The sequence below is a fragment of the Wolffia australiana genome, chromosome 10 (genome assembly GCF_029677425.1).
Source record: "Wolffia australiana isolate 7733 chromosome 10, ASM2967742v1".
Classification (NCBI taxonomy): domain Eukaryota; kingdom Viridiplantae; phylum Streptophyta; class Magnoliopsida; order Alismatales; family Araceae; genus Wolffia; species Wolffia australiana.
In genome coordinates, this window is record NC_135844.1 from 7,221,916 (window position 1) to 7,238,735 (window position 16,820).

General features: G+C 46.1%; 2 protein-coding genes across 2 annotated transcripts; both read right to left on the bottom strand.

Annotated features, from left to right (window-relative positions):
* Nucleotides 1-8,996: 8,996 nt before the first annotated feature.
* On the bottom strand, nt 8,997-10,315 carry LOC144708958 (transcription factor MYB73-like). The gene is made up of 2 exons (XM_078582422.1): nt 9,398-10,315; nt 8,997-9,127 (listed from the first exon to the last, which is right to left on the bottom strand). Exon 1 carries the CDS (start codon nt 10,153-10,155, stop codon nt 9,406-9,408), a length of 750 nt encoding a protein of 249 aa, XP_078438548.1. The 5' UTR covers nt 10,156-10,315; the 3' UTR covers nt 8,997-9,127; nt 9,398-9,405.
* A 3,360-nt stretch (nt 10,316-13,675) lies between these two features.
* On the bottom strand, nt 13,676-16,521 carry PRA1.H (prenylated RAB acceptor 1.H). The gene is made up of 4 exons (XM_078582421.1): nt 15,951-16,521; nt 15,736-15,875; nt 14,008-14,079; nt 13,676-13,933 (listed from the first exon to the last, which is right to left on the bottom strand). The coding sequence occupies exons 1-4, from the start codon at nt 16,406-16,408 to the stop codon at nt 13,839-13,841; spliced, it is 765 nt and encodes a 254-aa protein (XP_078438547.1). The 5' UTR covers nt 16,409-16,521; the 3' UTR covers nt 13,676-13,838.
* Nucleotides 16,522-16,820: the final 299 nt, after the last annotated feature.

Consider the following 16,820-nt stretch of genomic DNA (forward strand, 5'->3'; position numbering starts at 1 on the left):
AAGGGTTTGATGATAAACCATACCCTAAATCATTCGAGAGTCTTGCACGGATGGTGGATTATACATATATAGTAACTAATGAGGGTAAAGGGTCCATGAGAGAGTTCGAGACTACTCGGTATCTTCTAGAGCATGAGGTGTAGCTTGGCACCCCACGGGATGGACATTAAACCTGTCGATTGGGTTAAATCAATCCTTCTTTAATTAATCTATATGTTGATAAAGTTAATTAATAAGGTTGTTCGATGAATTTTATTGGGCCACTAAAGTTATTAACTATTATGATTCATGGGCCTAGAGGGTCACACGTACAAGGTCATAAGGGCATTGGTGGATATCTTTTACTTTTTAGGGTTTACGAGAAAAACCTTAACTGAAATATAAAGATGGAAAGGGTCTCATTTTAAGCACCCATGCAAGCCTGATTTGAAAGCTCTCCCTTTCTCCACTATGATGGCGCATGCCATCGAAGATCGGCGATGATGTCGTCCGTGCCGCCCACCGCCGTCGTCGAAGCTCGAATGAGATTGCTCGACTTATCGTATTTTGTTTCTTCGTTCTTTCTTGTGTTTTATGTTTTCTCATCTCGTCATTGTGTTTTCATCACGTGCGCGACATGTCCGCATGCCCGTCGTCATCATCACGAGAGGGATCCCTTTGCCTCCCCTTGTTATCTTTTTATATTTTCATTTTCCCTTGTTTCTTTGTAATGGGGGCCCATTCTATAAGGGCCCCCTAATGGACCCTTCATCCCCCTTTTGTTGGCCCACTTAAGGGCCCATCCTTTTCCCCTTTCTAAGGGAAGAGGGGGGCGCCCTAATCCCTTAGACCAGGAAAGAGAGAAGAACCATTGTTTTTGATTTCTGGTCTCCCCATTCTTCATAGAAGTGATTGCAGGAAGGAAGGGGAGAAGAGGACGATCAAGGAGGACAGGGAAAACGAAATTCTCCATTCGTAGTGAATTTTCTCTGCTCCCTGTTCATGAAATTGTGTGGCAAAATCCACGCACGGCAGGTGCAGGATCCAGCAAAATTACTGGCTGATTTCAAGCATAGCGCGGAGAGAAGCTAGCATCGGGGAAGAAAGAGCAGGAAAGGGGTGTGTGGACCATTTGCCCTTCCCTCTTCCTCCACACCGGGTTCTTCCCTTCATGGAGAGGCTCGTGTTGCGCCCCCCCTCCTCAATTTGGGTGCCGCGATTGACGTCCATTCTCCATCACGGAGCCGTCTGTCCAGTGAGTGTCGGCGGCTGAATGGGGGAATCGAACTCCCCACCCCTCTGAGAAGCTTCCCTTCCCATCGGAAGGTGTCGTGGGTGCCAGTCAACGCTGCTAGCCCTCTCGGAGGTGGATCTCTACATATTGGTCTCATTGGTGAAGGTAGCTCGCCGCCGGTCAACGAGTGAAAAGGGGCTTGATGGGAACAGCAGGTCTGACTTCCGTTCCATTGTCTGCCAGAACGAGCCCTAGTCTAGATTTCTCGGGTCAATCCGTTGCTGAGAAACACCTCCCGGTGACTCCTGCTGCAGTGCAAATCTTCCCCAACTCCTACGCCACCGCACGGCCCTGCTTGGTCATCAAACATGACCCTGACCGTCTGAAGCTCTAGGAGATTCCGGTCACGCAATTTGACCCTCCTAATACCACACCGGTTAGTCATTACTCTGTGGTCACCAACCGACGCTGCGTGAGTTCGATCGGTCACCCACACTATCCGACAGCCATCATGTGAGAGGCCGGGTGTTCAGCCACGAAGGCAACCATCCCGTTTTCACCCGCTCGCCTTAGCTTCCCACTCTGTCAGCGCTGCCAACCACAAGAGGCGCGCTGACTTGGACTAGTAGCCGGCTTGAGCCGCGCTCACTGCCATACTCATTGTCCTCTCTTCTCTGACCTTTACATAGAGATCCAGCTCCGGTATCTCTTCGCCCACCCGCTCTGACTCGCCGCTGACATCGACAAAGATCTGCACCGCGAGCCACGCCGATGAGGAACGCCATCCTCTCCCGTCACTCATTTATTTACCTTTTGCAGTATAACTTCATCTTGACTCCACCGCACTCGGGCTAGGTATGTGAGAGAGGCATTGAGAGAAAACTACGAATGACTTTAAGTGTCTTACCAGTACGGACGAGTACGTCCGTTACATGCAAGCCCTACGGATAGATCCATTCGGCCGCAGATGCCTTCGTCGCTCTGACGGGGTTCGAGAGGCCACCATCGCCGTCACCCGGCGACACCGTCCAAGCATGGAGCTCGGCGCCTCCCTCGAGTCAGAGCCTAGGTGTACGACACGTAGGACATTCATTTTGCATATCATAGTTACATCGACCCGTTAGGGTTACTCTTCGGACGACGACACCGTCGATGTTCGATACCATCATCCTTTATCGGCACCGAACCATCATATTCGGTGTCTACCGGATGACGTCTTAGACGAAGTCATACATCACATTCTCTTCTCCACTCATCCAAGGAGAGTGTCTTTATGGTGAGGAGATCTTCTAGATTTTCAAGAAGAGTTGAAGAAGAAGACATGGAGATCTAAGCGCCGAGTGATCGTGTGGATACTTCTAGAGGCTAGACACGTGAACGGCTTTTGAACAATCTCGGAGCGACAAAGTCAAAGGTGGAACGAGCTCCTCGAAAGGTACATACGATATTTTATTTTAAAGAATGATCGAATCCATTGACCTGCTTCCGCATCCATGGAAACATGTTTTCCATCGACAAACCAAGGCACCGAACCCAACAAGGTGGACGGAGATGCAACCCTGCAGACAATCATCCATATGTTATGGGAGAACCCCAACAGTCAAGGCAAATACAAAATGACAGACGTAACACTTCTTCACGATGGCCGTTTTGTGATTCCCGCACACTCTCCAAGAATTGGGCACGTCATGACAGAACTTCATGATGACATCATCGGGGGTCACTGGGGTTTTCTCAAGACATACAAAGGAGTGGCATCACAGTTTTATAGGCGGGGTATGGAACATGACATCAAGGTGTATGTCAACGGCTGTTCACAATGTTAGTGATTTAAGGCATCATCACTTCTCGAGTGGGACTCCTACAACCACTTCCCATTCCGCAACAGATCTCGGAACACATCTCTATGGACTTCATAGAAGGCCTTTCCAAGTTGGGAGGCGTGGACTGCATATTGACCGCGGTTGACCATCTCAATAAGTATGCCCATTTCATTGGGCTTTGTCATCCATTTTTGCCCGGGAAGTGGCCACTAAATTCACCACGGAAAGCATAAAGCTCCACGGCGCCCCACAGACTATAGCGTTAGACTGCAACAGTATTTTCTTGAGCCATTTTTTGGCTGAACTACATAAACTACAAGGCACCAAGTTGAAACACAGGTCAACATACCACTCGGAGACCGATGGACAGACTAATGTGGTCAATGGATCCCTTGAGGCCTATCTACGTTGTTTTGCACAAGATCAACTAAAAAATGGTGTTGGTGGGTGCACTGAGCAGAGCTTAGTTACAATACCTAATACCACGCCGCCATCAAAATGACACCCTTCAAGGTGGTATATGGACGCGAGCTGCTGACGCTTTTACATCCTGGTAGCACAGCGACACCGCTGGACGATGTGGACCATCTCCTTCAAGAGAGGGATCAGGTTCTGAATCTACTCCAACACTTGGAGCACGCACAAGCAATTATGATGAGCAAGGCTGATCGCCGCAGTAGGGATGTTGAGTTCCACATCGGGGACCTGGTATTCCTCAAACTGAAGCCGTACTACATGAAGTCGCTTGCACGAGTATCAAATGAGAAACTGGCAGCGAAATACTTCGGGCCGTACAGGATCACCCATCGGTGGCATACTGCCTCAACTTACTGGTAGAGGTTCATATTCACCCGGTGTTTCATGTATCGCAACTCAATCGAGCAGTGGAAGTCACAGGTACAAGCACTACTGAGAAGCCTCACATAAGAGCTAGAAGAGCGAGTCACGCCGTCGCAGATTACGGCGTTTTGATCTTTGGCTCAAGTTCTCATGCATTGGGACGGCCTTCTTTACTTCGAGGCAACTTGGGACTCTATCGATTGACTGCGCCAACAGTTTCCGGCTTTTCAGCTTGAGGACGAGCTGATTGCATTAGGAGGGAGTCCTGATGCGATACACCACCACATGTATGAACGCCGGCCCAGGCCCATGCCGGAGGCCCATTAGCGAGGACTATTTCAGCAAACTATCAGAGAAGAGAAGGGGCTTTTGACTCTGGTAAGTGCTGTTGTGCATTCCACTTCAAAGGCCTCTCTGACCCTCTGTTAAGACCCCAGCCCTCCGAATGAGTAGAAGAGGAGATGGTCCACGATTTATGCAACACAAGGGTTCTTTAACACCCACGGATACAAAACAGGAAACGACAAGAGAACGAGGTTTCCAAGGGAACAAGTCCGAGGACGCCTTGTCTCGGGGAAGCTCTTCCTCAAGGTGCTGCCGTTGGACGCTCGGTAACCTGGGAGGAGTAAGGGGATCAGGGACTCGGTGGGAAGAGCAGCTGGGTCAAGGAAAGGTAGGGCGAGGAAGATGCCAGGAAGAGAGAGAGAGAGAGAGAGAGAGAGAGAGTAAGGAGGGGAAGGATACCAGTTCTTCGATGCCCTCTTCCATCTCCGTCCCTCCCTTAAGAAGGACGCCCCGTCCTTTACTTCCGCCCTAATGGGAGCTGATGCGAGTTGTGAGCCCTGCGGAGGCCCACGAGACTTTCTTTTGTAGACTTTCAGTGGGGTCCTAACACCCTCCTCGTTGCAGACGACCACTCCTGTTGGAGGGCAGCAATCGGACCGAGTCCAGGCATTGTCCAACCCGTCTGCTCGATGGCGTTGTCCAACCCGTGTGCTTGGTGGCGTCGTCAACCCCGCCACCTCTCTCTCTCTCTCTCTCTCTCTCTCTCTCTCTCTCTCTCTCTCTCTCTCTCTCTCTCTCTCTCTCTCTCTCTCTCTCTCTCTCTCTCTAATCTACCTCTCTACATTCTTCTACCTTGTCTCTCCAGTACATTGTGGACTATTAAGGCATTTGGAATTTCAATCTAGTTGAGTTGAGTTACAAGAGTGTAACAGTTTTGCTTTGGTGGTATTGAGTTTTGCTTGATTTTGGGAATTTCTTGTATGATTTTTATGTAGCGTTGTCTTATTTTGATTCTATCCATTATCTTGGGGTTGAATACATGTGTCATATAGTAGGTTTGAACGTTTTTCTTTGTTTTGCTTTGGTGATCTTGAGTTTTGCTCAATTTTTGGGAATTTCTTGTATGATTTTTATCTAGCATCCTGTTGCAGGACAGCTAGTGTGGATATTGGTGAGGTCAACTAGATGAGGCCAGGAAATGGTATTAAAACAAGCTTCAGAATCATTTGGTCGGTTTGAACCTTTAAAAACAGAAAAATGTGAGGATGGTGCAGCCCCTCTCCTTGTTCGAGGGCGGGAATGGTGTCTGACAACCACTCAGTGAAAACGAAACTCAGAGTTTAAAATCTTGATGGCCAGAAAACCAAGAAACGCACACCTATCCTCTACCAAGAAAAAAATCTCGATGGCCATAATATTGCGGTGGAAAAACACGGTAGAAAATGCCAGATGAAATAACACAAGTCACTAGTGAGAGGAAGAACGGACCTTTGGTGCAAGCGAGGGTGACGTGGTGATGTGGGGGGCACTCGAGCGACGACCCACGTAGGGTTACAGGTGGCGGCACGAAGGCACAGACGCTGCGCTGTTGGTGTAGTGGGAGCAGGAGAGGCCTGTGACCAGAGCGTGGCGACGAGTTATCAGAGCACGGGTGGCGGGTGGCACCAGCGAGTGCAGAGTGCGACGGGGCAACAAGGCGTGCATGAGAGGCGCGGGCGGGGCTAGGGGGCACCGTGACGCAAGGATCAGTCTAGACGCTGGCGGGCGCCGACACGTGAGGCAGCACAGGCGGCGGCAGGGGTGGCGATGCGGCTTGGCGGCAACGCGGACGGTGTGGCGACATGGTTGTGGCACAGGCGGTGGCACAGTGCCACGCTGACGGGGCGTTGGAGGAGTGAGGACGCCGTGTGGCGCGCATGCGGAGCAGAGGCGGTGCAGAGGCGGCTGATTCCCCAAGAAGGACGTTGAACGTTCAACGTCTCTGATTTGGTCTTCTATCCAGCCACACCTCCTTCATCTAATGACTAGTCGCTACCCTTACCCTCTCTAGAGAGCGAGTTTGCCAAGTCCATTCCCCCTCTTTACCATCCGATTGGCACAAAAACATCGAGGAGATTCTGGATGAAATAATCACTGTCATTGAGAGTGGGCCGGTGCGAAAGTTTATTGTTCATTGGCAGGTGATCAGTCCGCTCAGAGATCCAAGCATCGTCAGTAGATAGTTTCCCCTGCCAATGAACAAGAAACTTTTGCACTGGCCCACTCTCAGTGACAGTGATTATTTCATCCAGAATCTCCTCGATGTTTTTAAGGGCCTACTCTTGATAAGTGCTATTGTGCATTCCACTTCGAGGGCCTCTCTGACCCTCCTCGTCGCAGACGACCACTTCTGACGGAGGGTGGCAATCGGACCGAGTCTAGGCATTGTCCAACTTGTCTGCTCTGTGGCATCATCAACCCCGCCACCTCTCTCTCTCTAATCTACCTCTCTATCTTTTTCTACCTCATCTATCCAGTACATTGTGGACCATTACAGCATTTGGAATTTCAACCAAGTTGACTTGAATTACAAGAGTGTAACATTTTTTCTTTGGTGATCTTGAGTTTTGCTTGATTTCTGGGAATTTCTTATATGATTTTTATGTAGTGTCATCTCCCTTTGATTCTATCCATTATCTTTAGGGTGAATACGCTTGTCATAGTGTAGGTTTGAACTTTTTTCTTTGTTTTCCTTTGGTGATCTTGAGTTTTGTTTGATTTCTGGGAATTTCTTATATTATTTTTATGTAGTGTCGTCTCACTTTGATTCTATCCATTATCTTCGGGGTGAATACGTTTTTCAGATAACAATCTTAAAATTTGGTAGTTGGGTAGATTTTTATTAGTATTTTATTCGGACGGAGTGGGTGGGGCAGCAATTTCGATTTGTCTTTTAAATGGTTAAATTCAGGAAATTTTGTTTAATCATTTTTCTTTGTTTTGCTCGATTTCGGGAAACTTTTTTTTGCTGATTTATATTTAGTGACTTTTGGGTTTGATTCGATCCATTATATTGGGGGTGAATACGCTTGTTCATTAATAAGGTTAAAATTTGAAAGTGGGGTAGGCCTTTGTTTTAGTATTTTATTCTATGGGGGAATCTGGATTTGCATTAAAAATGGTTAAAATAACGAAAATATGATTAAACATTTTTCTTTCTTTTGCTTTGGTGATCTTAAGTTTTGCTCTATTTCTGGGAATTTATTTACAGATTTATACTCATTGACGTTTTGGTTTGATTGTATCCGTTCTGGGGGGTAAATTCACTTGTCAGATAATATTCTTAAATTTCGGAAATTGGATAGAAATTTTTTTAGAATTTTATTTGGTGGGAGGAGGGATCTTGCAATTTAAATGGTTAAATTCACAAAAATATTTTTAAGTATTTTCTTTGTTTTGCTTTGGTGATCCCGGGTTTTGCTCTATTTTGGAGAATACTTTTTCTATTTTATATTAAGTGTCGTTTCGGTTTGCTTCTATCCATTATCTTGGGGGTGGATTCACTTGCCAGACAATAATCTTAAATTTCGGAAGTTGGTAGAATTAATTTTGCAGTATTTATTCGTTGGGGGAGATCCCGAGTTGCATTTCAAATGGTTAAATTAGGCAAATATGTAAGTTCAAAGTTTATTTATTGTTTTGCCGAGGTGTTCTGCACGATTTCTTGGAATTTATTATATGGTTTTTATTTATTGCCTTCTCGCTTTGATCGAATCCATTATCTTCAGCGTACATACGCTCGTCAGATAATGTTCTTAAATTTCGGGAGGGGGTAGATTTCTTTCTATATATTTTTTTTTGGTGGCGGGGGGAGGGACCTCGATTTGCTTTTTAAATGGTTAAATTAAGGAAAATATGTTTAACCGTTAGTATATGTTTCGCTTGGCTGATCTTGACTTTTGCTCGAGTTCTAGGAATTTTTTATATGATAGTTTCGTTTCGATTTGATTTTATCCATTATATTGGGGTTGAATTGGCTTGTAGGATAATATTCTTAAATTTCCGAAGTTAGGTACAAGGGTTATTGAGTGTTTGTAGCTTAATTGGAGACAATCTCGATTTGGACTTTAATTGTTAAAATTCAGGAAAAAAACTGACTTCATCGCATGTCAACCTCATATCATTTAATGGGAAGAGGCGATGGGAAAAATACAAATTTGCTTTCATCGACGAAATTAAACATTAAAATTTGCTTTCAATACGCTCGTCAGATATTTAATTAAATTCCGGAGACTTTGCTAGAACTTTCTTTTCGTGAAAATTTTATTCTGGGTCAGCTCGATTTTCATTTTGCATGCTTAATCATGATTTCTGGGGATTATGATTAATCATGAATTGAAATTTAGTTCATGTTCATGATATCCATGAACTTGGGGTGAACATTGTATTCCGATATTAACTGTTTCGAAGTAATATTTTATTTTCCCAATATCATAATTCATTTTTAGATGTTTAAATAGAGGAAAATACGACTACATCATTTATGGGAAGAGTGCGACGGGAAAAAAAGAAATTTGTTACAATCGCCTTAAATTAACTACCCCCTACGATATTTTATTAAATTTCGGAGATTTTAGTACACTTTCTTTTCAGGAAATTTTAATCCAGGGTCGGCTCGATTTTCATTTTACATCCTTAAATTTAGGGAATTACATTAACCATGAACGGAAAGATATTTTATTTTCCCAAATGAATAGTCCTCGAGGTCAACTGGATCCACATTTTTAAAATCAATATTAAGACGAATATTAATACCCCTAATTAGAAGGCGATTGAGGATTAAAAAAACAGCGAGAAGCGAGAAAGAAGAGAACTTTCCGAATCAAATAATATTCCTAAAATAATTAAATGCGACAACGGCAGCCGCCGTCTGAGGTGACCGCCGTTCCCGATAGGCCTGTCGCAGAACCGCCCACAGAACACTCCTCTGCGTCCACACCCACCAAATCAAACCTCCACAGATCGAACAAAAATCGCTACTTTCGATGTGGGTCAGCGGAGATTTCATCCGGCTCGAGCTCAATTGCTCAAATCGACGAAGAAGAAGAGAAAAAAGAAAGATCTTTAAAATTAAAAAAAGGGTTAACTTGCATGCTGTACAGAAAACCGGAAGCCGTTCTCTTATTCAGTGAAGAAGAAGAAGAAAACAGCGATTTTTTTTTCCTTTTTTTTTTTCTCGATTCGATTTGAATCTAACCTGCCTGGTTAACTCTCCAGCTTGCTAATCCCGATCCGCTTAACCGCGGCGTTGCGTACGTTATCGAGGTGCTTCTGCGGGTCCTGCAGGAACACGATACCGCCTCGCTCGAGCCCGGCCATGTAGCTCCGGACCTCCTTCCGAACCAACTCCTGAACGACGGCGAAGACGTCGTCCGTCATCCCAGCGGATGACGGAGACGCGCGTCCCGTCTCAGACGACGTCCCGGGGAGAGAGAGCGAGAGCGTGAGGGCCGTCGCCGGGTCGTCCGACGTGGCCGCGACGGCGGGCCGCGGAATCGGCCGGTAGAGCTTCGGAGAAGGCTGGCTCGACTCGCTCAACTCGGAGCTCGACTCGCTGGCCGTCCGCTTCGCCAGCGGGGACCCCGTCCCGTCGTCGTCGTCCTCCGTTCTGTTCCCTGTCTGGTTCCCGTACTTGCGCTTGAGCGTGGAGTTCCAGTGGTTCTTCACGGCGTTGTCCGTTCGGCCGTGGAGCAATCGCGCGATCGTCGCCCATTTGTTGCCGAATTTGCCGTGCGCTCTCACGATCGTCTCGTCTTCTTCGGCGGAGAAGGGCCGGTGTTCTACCTGCGGCGACAGCTGATTACACCATCTCAGCCTGCACGATTTCCCCGATCTCCCTGGAATCGCCTTGCTTATCAGCGACCAGTTCCTCGGCCCGTGCTTCTGCACCAGCCTCTGCAGCGCCTCGTCTTCCTCCGGACTCCACGGCCCCTTTATCCTATCCCCGCTCGCCATCCCCAACCTTCCACGAACAATCCACCACCAATCGACGAACAATCGAAGAAGAAGTTGAATCGAGGAAGAATCGACGATCAATCGACGAACAATCGAAGAAGAAGAAGGTGAATCGAGGAGGAATCGAAGAAGAAGGTGAATCGAAGAAGAGGAGTGCGGAGGAGAGGGGGGGAGAAGAAGAGGAATAAGTAGAGTTGAAAGGGGGGAGACCGGGAGTAGCCGGTGGGCTGACCGGATGGAGTGTACAGCTGTAAACTGCCACGCGGCGCGCGTAGGACGCTCGGATTTTTTAAAACTGGCGGGGGGTTTCGTTGTGGAAAGGGCCGGGGAGACTTTTTATTGCGGTGATGCCCCTCTCTGGGTTCCACCTACCGCTCACCGAATTAACCGCCTGACCAATCCTGACGCGGGCCGGGCTGACCAGCGGTGACCGGTCGCTTTCGCGTAACCGCCTGAGACCGGAATGTGGGGCCCGCTCTCTTGGCTCCAGCTGGCGCGGTGACGAGAACCCGCGGTAAAAAAACACCGGGGTAAAACCGGGATAAATCTTCGGCCGTTACGCGCTGATAGCTGGCCTTCAACAGAAAAAGGCGCCTTTCCCGCCGCCCTTCGAACCGTCGCGGTTCGAATTTTCAAAATTTCCATTTTGGTGCTGCCCGACAGCTAGCACGTGTCAATATAAGGCTCCTACGTGGCACTCCGACCCAAACGTTTTCCTCCACGTGGAAAGCTCTTATCCATCTGTCAGCGCACGCGCGCAATCTGACCGACGGCTGAGCAACACGTATTTTTGTCTGCGCCACGTCGGATATTGGCGTTTAAAACGTTCATCGGTGTAGCGGATGTCTGCTTCGAGAAAATATTAAAAAAAATAGAAAATACTGAATTCCTCGTGGTAAGTGTGAATATTTTACTGCTGATAATGGCAAGCATAAAAAAGAGACAGTTTTCTGATACTCGTTATTATACTATTTGTAAGAATATACTTATTTTATTTAACCTGATGACTTTGGACCCCCGTTTTTGACCCGCTAAGTCTAAATAGTAATCTATCTACCTATCTGCCTACTATCTATCTATCTATATATCTATCTATTTATCTATCAACTTATCAACCTATCCACGGAATATCTATCTCTGTATTTCCCTCTATCTATCTGTCTATCTATCTTTATTTTACAACGTTTAATCCGTCACCATTGGCACCACTTTCAAGATAAGATTTACTATCTATCTTTCTATCTGTCTATTATCAATCTATTTATCCATCTTTCTTTCCATCTATCCATTTATATATGGATTTTTCTGTCCATCAAAACTATTTATGCATCCATCCATCTATACTTCTATCTTTCTATATATATTACCTATCAATATTATTTTCTGCCAATCCAAAGATCTATCCACCAAACTATCTATACGTATCTATCTATCTCTCCTCGGGTCACATCACGACCATGGACTTTTCCCGGAGACGTCGTTTTGCTAGTAAATTTTGATATCCCCAAAAGGGCGAATCTGAGCCGTCGATTCGATCGTTGGACGGATCTCCTCCGTCAGTCTCAAAGTACGGTATTGGGAAGTTTCCTCGAAACAGCTCAACCGCCGACCGTTTTCTTCCGGGGTGGGCCCCTACCGGCGTAGGTCAAAGCCCAGGCGTTGACACGTGTGGCGCGTGCGAAAAAGTCAACATCGCGGGCCGCTGTCGATAAGACCAGGCCCAGACAGGCAACCGGTCTCTGCCGCGGCCCATTGGTCCGATCTGTGGGGCCCGCCTCTGTGGCCAGCTGGCACGCCAACGGACCCCTCTTTCTCTCTCTATCTCTTCTTTCTCTTTCTATCTCTTCTTTCTCTATCTTGGGGGTTGTTTGACGAGGGGGTGCCGTGTGGGAAGCATATCTCACATGACTCCCGCGCGTCAGTGCAGAAAGAGAAGAGAGAGAAAGAGGAGAGAGAGTGGAACGGGGTTAGAGAGAGAAAGAGAGAGATGGTGTGGGGATTGAATGCTCCGGCCGAAGCCGTACAAAGACAGCGGTGATGTAGAGATTGTTAAATGAAGAGAGAGAGGGAGAGAGTAGGTGAGAAGAGGAGAGAGAATTGGACGCCGAAGAGAGAGAGAGAGAAAGGCGATTACTGTGGGCGGGGAAGAGGAGAGAGAGTGGGGTTTCGGAAGAGAGAGAAACGCGGACCATTCTGAGATAAACCGCCAACAGTTTAGCAGTTGGCAGGTTTACTTCACTTCTCTTCATTCTAAATGCACCTTCTCTCTCTCTCTCTCTCTCTCCCTCTCTCTCTCTCAGTCGGTCTATTTATCTCTGCCTCCTTCTCTCTCTTCTCCCTCTTCCAGTTTCTCCCTATTTCTCTTCTGTTTTTTGCTGTCTCTCTCCCTCTCCTCTCAGTCTCTTACTTCCCTCTCTCTCTCTCTCTCTCTCAGTCTCTCTACTTCCCTCTGTCTCTCTCTCAGTTTCTCTACTTCCCTCTGTCTCTCTCTCTTTCTCTCAGTCTCTCTACTTCCGTCTGTCTCTCTCTCTCTCTCAGTCTCTCTACTTCCCTCTGTCTCCCTCTCTGTATCTTTACTTCCCTCTGTCTCTCTCTCTCTCGGAGTCTCTCTACTTTCCTCTCTCTCTCTCTCCCCTCTCTATTTCCTCTCTCTCTGCCTCTCTCTTTCCCTCCCTCTTAGCTGTCTCTATTTCCCTCTCAGTCTCTCTACTTCCCTCTCTCATCTCTCTATATCCTCTCTCTCTCTCTCTGTCTCAGCCTCTCTCTACTTCTGTTAGTCTGTCTCTCTATCTCTCTCTCCCTCTCTCACCTTTCTACTTCCTCTCTCTCTCTGTCAGACTCTCTACTTCCTCAGTCTCTCTCCCTATCTCCTCTCACATCTTTCTCTATTTCTCTCTCTCCCTCTCATCTGTCTCAATTTCCCTTTTACTCTCTCACTCTCTCTCTTTCCCTCCTCTCTCAGCCTCTTTCTATTTCTCTCTTTCTCTCACTGTCTCTCCCTCTTACTCTCTCTCACTCCCTCGCTTTCCCTTCCTCTCTCTCACTCTCTCTCTTTCCCTTCCTCTCTCAGTCTCTCTCTCTCTCTCTCTCCCTCTGTACTTTTTTCTTCTCACACTGTCTCTCTTTCCTTCAGTCTCTCTCTCTTTCTCCTTCCCTCTTACTGTCTCTCTCGAAATTCAACTGACTTTTTTCTCTCTATTTCCTAAATTCCACTTCTGTTTGAGGACGGACAACGGATGACGGAGTAGAACAGACGGGGCCGGAAGGATGACATAACAAACATGGGGACAATAAGAAACCAATAGTAAATTCTCGACCCTGGATGACGAAATCAGACGGAAAAGACGACCCTGGTCGACTTCTTTCGTTGGGTTACAGTTCTGAGGTCAGGACAGATGACTGATGACGGTAAGGAACGGAACGGAACGGATGACTGACTTTTGCCCACACTACTCTCTCTTCTCCTACCCTCTTCCATTCTCTCTCTAGATATCTCTCAAAAGAAGACGATAACCAATCAGGGCAGAGAAAATTAAGTAATTTCTATTCTGAAGTTAGACGCAGAGGATAATTATCAGACAATTATCCAGAAATGGGACTCTTTTTTACCCAGTTAGACAAAATCGATGCATGTGGAAGCCGAACTATACAGACAAGCGTGATATTTTCCCAAAACTTTAGAGCTAAGACATGCGTTGACTAGATTTTTGTCTACCGGTCCCGGTCAACGGCTTTGACGAGGAGCTTAATTTCCTGAGAGACGCGTGGAGGATCATGACTGCGATTAAACAGCCAATCAGAAACGAGGAAAATATAAAATATTTATTTAAAGTAGATTAATTAAATATGTACCAGCGTAGCTGATGCTGATGGCACAGAAGATGGCAACCTGAAGATGGCAGAAGTAGAGAACAGCGGCGGTCGCTGAGACAATTCAAAAACAAAAAATGGTCCTGAGGAATTAATTATTCAATGGAAAATTAATTACCAATGAGGGGAAATATATATTATTATATCCGTGTTTTCTTCCAAAGAGAACACTGTTTCTCTACCATTTCCAAGAGAAATCGGATAACAGAGATTTTAAAATCATTTATAGGAACAGCTGGGAAAAGGATACCCCCGAGAATATAATAACATAAAAAATAAGTTAACAACAAATGAAGGAACATGTAATAAGAATCCCATCACATTTTGGGCAGTTTTCTCATTATACAATTTTGGGGTGTTTTCACCATTTCCACTATGCATGTATTTCTCTTTAAGTTCGATCTTGCCCAAATTTTAATTTTTTAGTCCTAGGCTCGAAACCGAATTCATATCGTTTCTTTATCCAGAAAGACTGAATGAATATTTCAAAGTGATAAAAGGGATGGTTTGACAAATCATTGTGATCCTTATCTAAAATCTCCCACCTCAAGAACAGGAGATTGATTTCAGGTAGGGTTGGGCAAGATGGCCATGGCGCGAATGATGGTAAATCCTCATTGTCATCCATCTGCGGATGACGAGCGTTAAAAACAATGACAAATTCGTCATAATCCGATTATAGCGGGAGATTTTCAGGTGTTAATGAAGACGATGATGATGACATATTAATCGCAATCATTATCATCATCGTCATTGTCCCATTGTTGATGACTAAATCCTCCTTGCCGGCATCCAATTGTCATTAATGGATGATGATGATTATGAAAAAGTGTACTAAAAGCGATGATGAGTTTGTCATTATTCTCCAACTCTAACCGTAGATAAATTTTCTGAGGATCATTCGCCCGATTTCTGAGAATATTTATTTTAAAAAAAAATGATACAACTCATTCCAAATAAAGCGCAAATAAACTGATCATGAGGAACAATGCAAAGTGCAATCTCGCACCAGAGCTAAATCATAGATTTTCTTCATCCATAATTACAGATAAACATTTGGAAGTGATAGAATGAGGCGGCTCAGCAAATCATTTGGTCTGTATGTTAAATCTCTCAACCGAATAAAAAGATATTAATCATAGGTCGGCTTCGGCATCAGTGATGAAGATGATGAGTGGAGGAGGGCATTGTCAATTCATCATCGTTATCCATTTATTGATATCACATTCATCATCATCATGGCCATCGTCGTTCCTTCATCCATCTATCGACGAGGACAATGAAAAAAAAAATTTCAAACATGAATTACAATCATGAACAAGGAACCCATGATGAATTCATCATCCATCCGCAGAAGAAGAGATTTTCCAGAGTAACCAAGACGATAACGAAGAAGATTTCATCATCATCACTGCCATCATGTTCATATTCCAACAACTGATGGTCAATGCCTCGTTGCCATCCATGGCTGACGACGAGAATCATTATTCCATTATCTCAGATTATTCATTCAACGAATTTTGTGCAAAGGCATATGATCCTACCCTTTCTCATTACATCGAGTTTAATCGATAAATAGAAGTAATATTTCGACGATGTAAAATTGCGCGTTCTATCAAAACATTTAATCAAAACATCTCAAACCCCCACTTCAAGAACAATAGATGATTTAAATGGAGGAAAAAAATCAAGGGAATCATCCAATCTTACCAATCTGTGCAACACGAATAAAAGCAAATCGAACTCCAGGATACTTCTCCTCAGGATCCCAAAATCCAATTCCAAACCAGAGAACCTCCCACATAGCCAAGCTCAAAATCAAGCCAAGCAAAGCCATGGGCATCTTATACCTGAAGAAAAACCCGCACAATCAGCTCATAATTCGAAAGAACAACGCGAATCAAACGACAAAAACAGCTCCTCACAGGGTGCACGCAAGGATGATCAAACACAAGGAGGCGTAATTCCTCGCATAACGCTTGACATTCTCCTGGACTCTCATCCTCGCGATGGAAGGCCCCCCAGGCCAAGAATAAGAAGAACCCTGGCTGGAAGTCAAGAATCCGACGGTCCAGGGAGGAGTGGCGGTGGAGAAATCATCCGAATTCAGCTTGGCGAAGGGATTAACGGTCAAGATCGAGACGAGGGTGGGGAAGATGGAGATCAAGGAGGGAGATTTTGGGGAGAAGGAGGAAGAACCCACGTCGGGAGAAGGGGAAGAGGAGGAATTGGAGCAGAAGGGCAGCTTGGAATTGGGCTTGGAAGCGCGTTCGTCGAGCAGCTCGAGGAAGCCGGTTTCTCGGAGCCATGACTCGAACTCTGGCTCGGGGACGCTGAGAGAGAGGGGGTTGGCGGAGAAGACGCCGCCGGCAGCGGGCGCCATGGCTGGTTCTTGGACTGTGGCTGTGGAGTGGGAGGAGGAGGAGGAGGAAGAAGATGGACGGGTCGCGACTTCGCAGTTGTTTGATGGTGTGGGCTGTGGTGGGTTCGGGGTGGGGAGGGGGGAAGGGGGGGGGGGGGGCGGGGTTTAAGTAGTGTGTTTTGAAGCTCTTCAGTGTTGACATCTGTAACTGGATGTTGTTCTTATCTCTTTCTGTTTAAAGAATGTTTCTAGTTGAAATTTCTCTCTCTCTCTCTCTCTCTCTCTCTCTCTCTCTCTCTCTCTGTGTCTGTCTGTCTGTCTGTCTCTCTCTCTCTCTCTCTCTGTGTCTGTCTGTCTGTCTGTCTGTCTCTCTCTCTCTCTCTCTCTCTCTCTCTCTCTCTCTCTCTCTCTCTCTCTCTCTCTCTCTCTCTCT

Excerpts from the sequence above, each read along its gene's own strand:
- PRA1.H (XM_078582421.1), bottom strand. The coding sequence starts at position 16,408 with ATGGCGCCCGCTGCCGGCGGCGTCTTCTCCGCCAACCCCCTCTCTCTC. Across the intron at positions 15,876-15,950 it reads ATCATCCTTGCGTGCACCCT|GTATAAGATGCCCATGGCTT; the intron begins GTGAGGAGCTGT and ends GTTTTTCTTCAG. Across the intron at positions 13,934-14,007 it reads CATCAGCATCAGCTACGCTG|TCATGATCCTCCACGCGTCT; the intron begins GTACATATTTAA and ends GTTTAATCGCAG.
- LOC144708958 (XM_078582422.1), bottom strand. The coding sequence starts at position 10,155 with ATGGCGAGCGGGGATAGGATAAAGGGGCCGTGGAGTCCGGAGGAAGAC.